General features: G+C 40.5%; 1 protein-coding gene across 1 annotated transcript; it reads left to right on the forward strand.

The window, feature by feature from the left end:
• The first annotated feature begins 288 nt into the window (after positions 1-288).
• Positions 289-5,413, forward strand: LSM5 (LSM5 homolog, U6 small nuclear RNA and mRNA degradation associated). The gene is made up of 5 exons (XM_019628810.1): positions 289-398; positions 1,538-1,633; positions 1,923-1,950; positions 2,712-2,784; positions 4,103-5,413. Exons 1-5 carry the CDS (start codon positions 353-355, stop codon positions 4,133-4,135), a joined length of 276 nt encoding a protein of 91 aa, XP_019484355.1. The 5' UTR covers positions 289-352; the 3' UTR covers positions 4,136-5,413.
• Positions 5,414-8,752: the final 3,339 nt, after the last annotated feature.

Consider the following 8,752-nt stretch of genomic DNA (forward strand, 5'->3'; position numbering starts at 1 on the left):
TGGGAAGAAAATAAGACCACTCAAAGTTTTCCCTATTTTGCAAAATCTTTCAGGTTAGAGAAGGAATTTATTCACAAGGCTGGATATCTTTAACGTCTTTGGGAAACTTCGAAGGGAGAGTGGATACCTGTTGAGGCCACAGAATGTTCACTGGACAGAAATATTTCCCGGGATCTCACTGCCCTGGAATAAAGGCGCTCCGCGCGATCCAGGAAGACTGGCTCGATCGCTTGCTCGGCCTCAGATTGGTCGAGCCTGCCCGGGCTGAGGGCGGGGGGGGGAGGAGCGGAAGCGCGCTCTTTCAAATTCGCCGTCTGAACGTCGATGGACGCAGGCTACTTCCGGTGTAGCCATGGCGGCTAACGCTACCACTAACCCGTCGCAGCTGCTGCCTCTAGGTAATTGTCCTGTGGGAAGCGGGGGCGGGGAGCCGAAGTTTAGGGTTGGGGGCCGAGGGTCTCCGGTCGAGGCAGCCCCTCGCCGAGGGTTAGGAAAATGTATCGGGCCGACTGCTTCCGTCCCCCGCGGCTTGCATCGAGGCTCCACGTTTGCGGTCCTAGGCCGCCCAAGCCTCTTCAGCGTGGCAGGGGTCCTTTAGACAGGGACTTGTGACTCCCCAAACCAAACCGTCACCGGGAAAGGTCCACACTTCGTGACTGCGTCGCCAGCCGCCTTTGTTAGGCGTTCTCTGTGCGTTCCTGGGAAGCAGCCCCACTCAGCCTGGCGCTTAAGGCCCCCAGATTACTCTCACATATCTGGCGGGTTTTTAAGAGAAGCACCGCGGTCTGGAATGAGCCTTAAAAGAGGAATCTAGAAACTAGCTCTACTTGTCATTCATTCATTCAACAAACTGAGCATCGGCGCTATTCAACAAGTTTAAATCACGGCCGTTGCCTTCAGATACTAGCACACAAACCAATGGAGGACATAGGATACTGGATAAATAACCATCATACCAAATAATAAGTCGGCCGCTATCAGGGTACAGAGGATAGACTTCTTAGGGTGAGAGGGGTCGTCACAAGAAGGAATCTCCGGTGAAGACGGTTACGCCTTTCTCTTCCTAGTATTTTGTAACTGAAGAGTGAGTGAGTTAGTGGATGTGGCTGTGATTGAAAATTTTCCCTTCGTTTGACAAACTCTTTTTGAATGCTCAACATGTGACAACCACTGTCCGTTGGGATACAGTGATAAGCAAAAACAACCACAGTTTCGACATTCATGGAGCTTAGAGTCTTCCGGAGGACTATGTTAATCAGATCATCTAAAATAATATAAAACCACAGCCATGATAAATTGCTACAAAGGGAAAAGAAGTGGAGAACAGGGAAATTTTTTCTTTTAATGTAATGATTGAACAGAGATATGTAGTATAAGATCTAGAGTTTTTGAATGAATGCTTTTTCTGGTTTATCTTTCACCATATACAAGTAATAAGTGCCATGGGCATGCAAATATTTGTTGAAGAAATGAATGGGTAAAATAATCTTTTCTCTCTCCCCCTTTTTCCATTTTTTAAAAAAAAATATATCCGTAGAGCTTGTGGACAAATGTATAGGATCAAGAATTCACATTGTGATGAAGAGTGATAAGGAAATTGTTGGCACGCTTCTAGGATTTGATGACTTTGTCAGTATCCTTTGAAAAGATGGTGGTGGTATGGGTTTTTCTTCATAATTTAAGAACAGAAGTAAGAACTATAGTCAGTACTTACTGATTATTATAATAAAACAATGTGTTCTCAGGAAAGTTGTGATATTATTGTAAGTCGTATGTGTACTGAAAGAAGATAAAGTTCCTGCCAATCAGAAGCATTTTGAATTTGAGCCATTTGTGTTAAATGTTACCATTAAAACTGAACAAAAGAAGAAGCCAGAGTAAATTTAACCTGATATATTCATTTTCTTAACACCAAATTTCAGATATGGTACTGGAAGATGTCACTGAGTTGTGAGTATTAAAAATTAAAGAATTGCCCGGGGGGTGGGGGAGTAAAAATGTAAGCCAATTTTAGTACTATTGAGTCAGTAAAACGATGTATTAGAAACCATTATTCTGTTGGAATTACCTTAAAGATAGAAATTTTATCTATTGACGCTAAGCTAGTAAAATTGAATTGGAAGGTTATTACCTTAATGTAATTGTACTATGTTGTTAGGAAATTAGTAGAGACAAAGCTTTAAGGTAAAAGACATTAAAAACAGCCAGGAATCTTAGGGCTCAGATCAAATCAAGGAACTGATAGTAAAAGCATTTACTGCTTTTAATTAAATTAATTGCTTTGCAATATATGTATAAGATAAAATGTAAATGATGGCTCATTTATATTAATTATAAAAATCACAGCCAGTATCTCTGCTTTCAGAATTGAATTGATTACAGATTGGTTTAATGTATAGGAATCAGTAGTAAGTAATAGTAAAAAGAGTGAGAAGAGTAAACATTTTATTTCCTATTTGATCTCCTTGGCAAGTTTCAGTTTCTTTTATGAAGGTCAGTCCTAGTGGATGTGGATCTTAGACCACCCAGTACATTCCGTCACTTTTAGGGAAGAATGTACATCATCAGTGGATAAACTTTGTCTCTGAAAACTGTTGATATAATTGTGTGACCTCATATTCATTTATATACAATAATAACCTTTTTAGGGATCAGAATGTTGGCTTTGCTTATCTGTGTTTATCCTGACTCATTTTTATCTCTTCATTTAGTGAAATAACACCAGAAGGAAGAAGGATTACTAAATTAGACCAGATTTTGCTAAATGGAAATAATATAACAATGGTAAGACACAGTAAAGCTGTTTTATTTTGATGTTAGACCATTTTTGTGGGGCAGGGATTACAGACCTAATTTGCTTGACTCAATGTTCATGGCCCAGTGGTGCTTAAGATGGGAAAGGAATGCTCTAGTGGTCAAAGCTGAGCTGTTGAAGATGACACTAGGCCTCAAGATACGAGGTATGATCAAACAATATGGTGAATGTTTAAATAAAAAAAAATTTTGTTACAGTAAAAGACACATTGCCATTAATCCCCCTCAAAATACTCCCCCTTGCTTTGAACGCACTTATCCCATTATTCTTGGCACTTTCTGAAGCAGTGCTGGAAGTCCTCTTTCACGAGTGTCTTTAGTTGTGCTGTTGTGGCTGCCTCGATGTCTTGAATCAATTCAAAACATTTTCCTTTCATGATCATTTTGACTTCGGGGAAGAGCCATAAGTTGCACGGTGCCAGATCGGTGAATAAGGTGGATAAGGACACACTGCAATGTTTTTATTTGACAGAAATTGCTGTACCAGAAGCAATGTGTGACATGGAGTTGTTATGATGGAGGATGATTTATGGCACACTTTAAAACACACCTTCTCTCAACCGTAGCTCACACCTGACTGACTGCACCGAGCAACTTGAAACTTGTCACACACTGTTACTAAGGTTTGTTGCGCCATCCCCTATTGAAAATCCCTACCTTTCCGTTGTATGGCACTCGGCAGCAGCATTCACCATATTTTGTGATCACAATGGAAAGGCTCCATGTCACATTTCATTTCTGGTATACGGCAATTTCTGTCAAAAACATTACGGTGCATCTTTATTTGCCTTATTCACTGGATCTAGCACCATGTGACTTCTGGCTCTTCCCCAAAGTCAAAATGACCATGAAAGGTAAACATTTGAATCCATTTAAGACATTGAGGCAGCCACGATGGTGCAACTAAAGACACTTACGAAAGAGGACTTCCAGAACTGCTTCAGAAAGTGACAAGAACGATGGGATAAGTGTTTGAAGCGCGAGGGAGTATTTTGAGGGGAATTAATGGCAATGTGTCTTATACTGTAATAAATTTTTTTTATTTAAACATTCACTGTATTTTTTGATCACAGCTTGTAAGTTTGCCTGTGCTTTTTAAATCTTTTACTAAGAATTATTGTTGAGGCACTAAATATTAAATGATGATGTTGGAATTGTAAAGAGCGGTGCCATGGAGAAAATGGGAATGTGAGGGAGAGGCAGAGAGCAAAGTGTCAACCAGGCACTCTCAGTAGGTCTTTTTAGATGATGAAGTGGTGGTGTCACTAAATGTTTTCCTCCTTTGCAGCTGGTTCCTGGAGGAGAAGGACCTGAAGTATGAATGGATTTCCTTGACTTACGCTAGATTCTGTTTTGTCTTATAATGACAACACAATGTAAAATTTGTTTTAAACCTTTCAATGTTTGGACTCTGTGAAGCTAAGTTTCCCGTTAAAGGGGAATGCTTTGAAGAGACATTGTAAATGCCATTTTTGTAAGTTAATCATGATTATCTTAGAGAAAAGAACAGTTTGTTCTTTGAAGACTAAAATAAAGGTGTTTTTGGTTAATTGTCATTTTATTTATTATATTGCAATAGCCAGTGCAACAAAGCTTGCAGTTGTTTTGTCAATTGCTTTCTTGTCATTTTATGCCTGTTTGCTTCCTCATTTACATGACCATTTGATTCTCAAAAATTATTTTAAACAAAATGACAGACTTTGAATTTGGACAGGTACATTTAAAAAGCCTGAAATGATTACTTACATAATTCAGTTCAAACTATGATGCTTTGAAATGAGCGTTTTTCTCCTGAACTCAAACTCTGTTAACTCCTATTAAAAACAAATAAGCAAAATACACGGGTAGTAAGTATATGCACATTGTGGAAGTATAGATTAGTAAAACGGAAAATATACTTTGCTGTATATTCTCGTAGATGTTCTCTGTACCCTCACAGTACACATTTTTACAAAAACTTGTTCACCCTGAATATACTGTTTTGTAGCCTCCATTTATGACTTTTTTTGAATTTAAATGGCGAACATCTTTCTATGTCAGATATTTCAGCAACGTTAATGTGTGCATAGTATTTCAGTTAATGGATTTAGCATAACTTAGCCTATTCTTATTATTGGCCATAGTAGTTTAAATCTTTATACATTTTCATTTTTCTTAGAATACAGAAATGTGTAAGGTGAAAGGGTATAGATTGTCATGTTGCCAACACAAAGTTTGTACCAACATACACTTGTGCCAGCAGTTACCACCATTACAGAGTACTTACTGCCATTCGCTATATTCTGTCTTCTCTCCATGCCACTGTGATAGGCAAAAATTTTCTGTATCATTTGTGAACTCATTTTGTATTTTGTGAATTGCTTATATGACGTGTTTACCATTGAGATGCTTGTCTTGGTTTTTACTAATTTGTAAGAATTCTTAATCGGTTACTCGTAGTCATGTATTTTGCAGGTAAATCCCCCAGTTTGTAGTTTGCCTGTTAGGGGTACTTTTTTTTGACATAAATGAAATATTTTTATGTAGTCATATGTTTGTCTTGTCCTTTATGGTTTTTGTCTATGGTACACATGGATTATAAAGACCTTCTTTGCTCTGATTTTAAGTTTTTTGGTTACTTTATGTTTTCTTTGTTTCATTTGAATCTTGAATCCATCTTTCATTTTAGTGTTTCCACATGACAAAAGGACCCAACTTTATTTTCTAAAAAACAAAGCACAAATTTGTGGTGTTTTTTCATTTTCATGGTGTAAATCCTCCTACCTTGGCTGACTTCAAGCTGCCAGGGGTTTCACAGCCAGCTTGCAAACTTCCTAAAGGTTTAACAGCTGGTTCTCAGGAGCCTGGAGCCTGTTGCCCCACCCCACTGCTTCTGACCCTGATTGCGGGGAATGCTTTCCCCCCATGTTTTCTTTCCTTTTGGAGGGAGGTTAAATGATGTTATGTCATCCCCTTTCCACCTTTTCACTCGCAGTCCTACGCCAGCGGGGTGGTCATGCTCAGCTCTTACTTTTTTCCTCTTAGGAGTTCGTAGCCTGCAGAAGCACATGGTCTTAGTTTTAATGTGCTGTGAGCGGTAGAGGAGCCGACCTCACTCCGGGAGGGCTGCGGTTCTCTAGTCTGTGGCCAGGTGGCTGAGTTGACTTCTGAGGTTCAGTAGTCGGAAGTCGACTTGCCTCCAGAGAAACTGTCTCTTAATCTAGTCTTTGACAGTAATAAAGAGCAGGGTATGATTATCTCATCTGCTTATACTTTTGTCTTATATCGCAATTCATTTAGAGTAGGTACTATTCTAAAAGGGTGTTTCTTGTTTGTTTGTTTTTTAAGAAATTTTGTTAGGGAACTGTGTTTTTCCAGGACCCACCAGTTCCAAGTCAAATATTTGTCTTCAGTCTAATTGTGGAGGGCGCAGCTCCATGGCCCATGCTGGGATCAAACCGGCAACCTTGGTGTTAAGGAGCACTGCGCTCTAACCGCCTGAGCTAACGGGCCATCCCAAGGGTTTGTTTCTCAACCGTGGCCCTATTGACACTTTTGTCTATATAGTTCCTAGTCGTGGGGGCTGCCCTGTGCATTGTAGGGTGTTTGGCAGCATCCCTGGCCTCTACCCACTAGATGCTGGCAGCATCCTTCCTCTGCCCTGCTCCCCCTCCTAATAGCTGGGATTTGAGACTTCATCATAGACTGTGCTCTGGTTCTCCATGGCTTTAGCCCAGTGGGCGAGAAGAACAAAGAATGGGAATGTAAGGGTGGAGTGCTGCTTTTCCACCTCTGGTGTTTTTTCTCCATGGAGGAAGATTAATGAGTGTAATAGTGCACCTGGCCTCTTTGTTCCTTTTCCCTCTGCCCCAGGAGACATGGAGTGACGTATCTGATTAAATATGGGAAGAGGGAAACTGGGCATGTTTGTCTCAACTCCTTTTTCCTCTTAGGGTTGAGTTGCCTTCAGGGAGCATATGTTATGCTCTGCTTTTTGCTGTAACTTATAGGGATCTGCATGAAGACACGAAGCAGCTGGGTGTGTGTGTGCAGCAATGCCTGTAGTTTCGTGGGTACATCTGAATACTTGGGGAGTTCCATACTAAGAAGCTAACTACAGTCCACGATATAAGGTGCATCGTCTACCTAGTGTCCGACAGTAATCAAAATATTTTGTCCCCTGTGTGCTTACCGTTTTGCCTTTTTTCTCAGTTGGTTCAGAACTCAATCGTAGAAGAGGGGTGCTGATTTTTGGCCCCCTCAAAGATTCCAACAGCCCTCCAATCTCTGCCGTACTAAGACAACAACCTCCTTTGCCTTCCTGACTCCTCCTGTCTGCACATCTGTCCTCCACAGCCATTAGAGCATTTGAATATTTAGCGTAATGCAGAATGTGGTCATGTGTCACTTTGGCTTCAAACCTTTTAGTAACTTAACCTCTGTACAACAAAAGCCCAAGTTCCTTAGCAAAATACCATGAGGGATGCCCGCTGACCTTGTCTTGCCTGAGTCAAACAATTTGCGAGGCCGACTCTTCCCTCTCTTTGGGTTTTTGGCTTTACTCCTGTCAGGCCCCTGTGGGAATACCCATGCCTGTAAACTTTTCTTCATTTGGTTTACTTCTACTCAAACTTTAAGAGTAGGCTCAAGTGTCACTTGCTCTAGGAAGACCTACAAGAACCCCCACCCTTGTACCACTTCTCATTGTGTATGTGTTACAAGTCATGGAGACATCAAAGTGCTTTTTCATTATACTGTCTTGAACAGCTGCTCCCTTTAAAAAAAAAAAAATCCTCAAGCAGTTCATGACTTGCAAAGTCCTGGTTTCAAGGGAAACATCCTGTTACACTGTTGGAGCAGAAACTAGAGTCTGTTCACCGTCAACACCACCAGCTGAATCACCATCTGAATATCTTAAAAAATTTTTTTTTATTCTATAACATAATATTAGGGATATTCAAAGATCTTGTTGAGTTTTGTGAACCACTTTTTTAGTAATGAATTGATTTAATGAATACAAATGTAGAGATGAACAAAGACAAAGAGACCCACATATGGACCAGTGGTGGAGACTGGTGGCGTATGAGTCGTGAGTGATGAGAATACATGTCTGACACCCTGAGGTCTGAGGTGGAACATAATCAGACTATTCCCTCTTTTGAAACTTTCTACAGAGAGATATTAGGAATATGCAAAGATCATGTTCTCATATTGATTTTACAGTCAGGTTTGTTATTGGAATAATGACAAAATCGTCAATATAAATAAATGTACAAAGAACAGTGAAGCATTGTTCAACTATGAGCACATGGGGAGGCAAAATATATTATTGATAAACACTGAAAAACTCTGATGCCCATTAAGATGTAAATGGATAAAGGTCTCACCTCTTTGACTAAGGTCATAAAGATTCTACTAAGGAATTTTATTGTTCTGGGTGAGTCTCAAGATTGAGTTTTTTTCTTTTGTTAAGGTAAAAATTATACATATTAAGAAAAAAACCCTAAATACTAAATCAATGAAAGGGAGTAAGCAAGCATTAATGGCGATTAGGTGATTATCTGAATGTCTTGCAGAGTTTGGCTGGCATGGTTGAATGACTGTCAGTGCAGTGCCGAAACCCGGCTCTGGCTGTTAGCAGGGATGCTCAGAGGCAGAAACTCTGGGGAGCTCCAGCAGGGGCTGCTGCTCTGTGAGTCCCACTCACTGACATCTCAAAGCGGCGTGGCTGGCGCCTGATCTCCCGTCAGCCTGATGCCCAAAACCATGCTTTGTCTCCTGCAGACATGAGGAGTGTGAAGTCATGAGGCTGGAGCAGGGAATGGCTGGAAAACAGACTTAATCTACTTTGTCCAAGGTTGACCCTGGCTGAATCTTTGATTATTAGACGTTTTATTCTTGAATTTAAGAACAAATCATGTATGACATCATCTGGTCGCCAGAGGGCACTGTGGGACAG

The sequence above is a fragment of the Hipposideros armiger genome, unplaced genomic scaffold, assembly GCF_001890085.2.
Source record: "Hipposideros armiger isolate ML-2016 unplaced genomic scaffold, ASM189008v1 scaffold_809, whole genome shotgun sequence".
In the NCBI taxonomy this organism is placed as follows: Eukaryota; Metazoa; Chordata; class Mammalia; order Chiroptera; family Hipposideridae; genus Hipposideros; species Hipposideros armiger.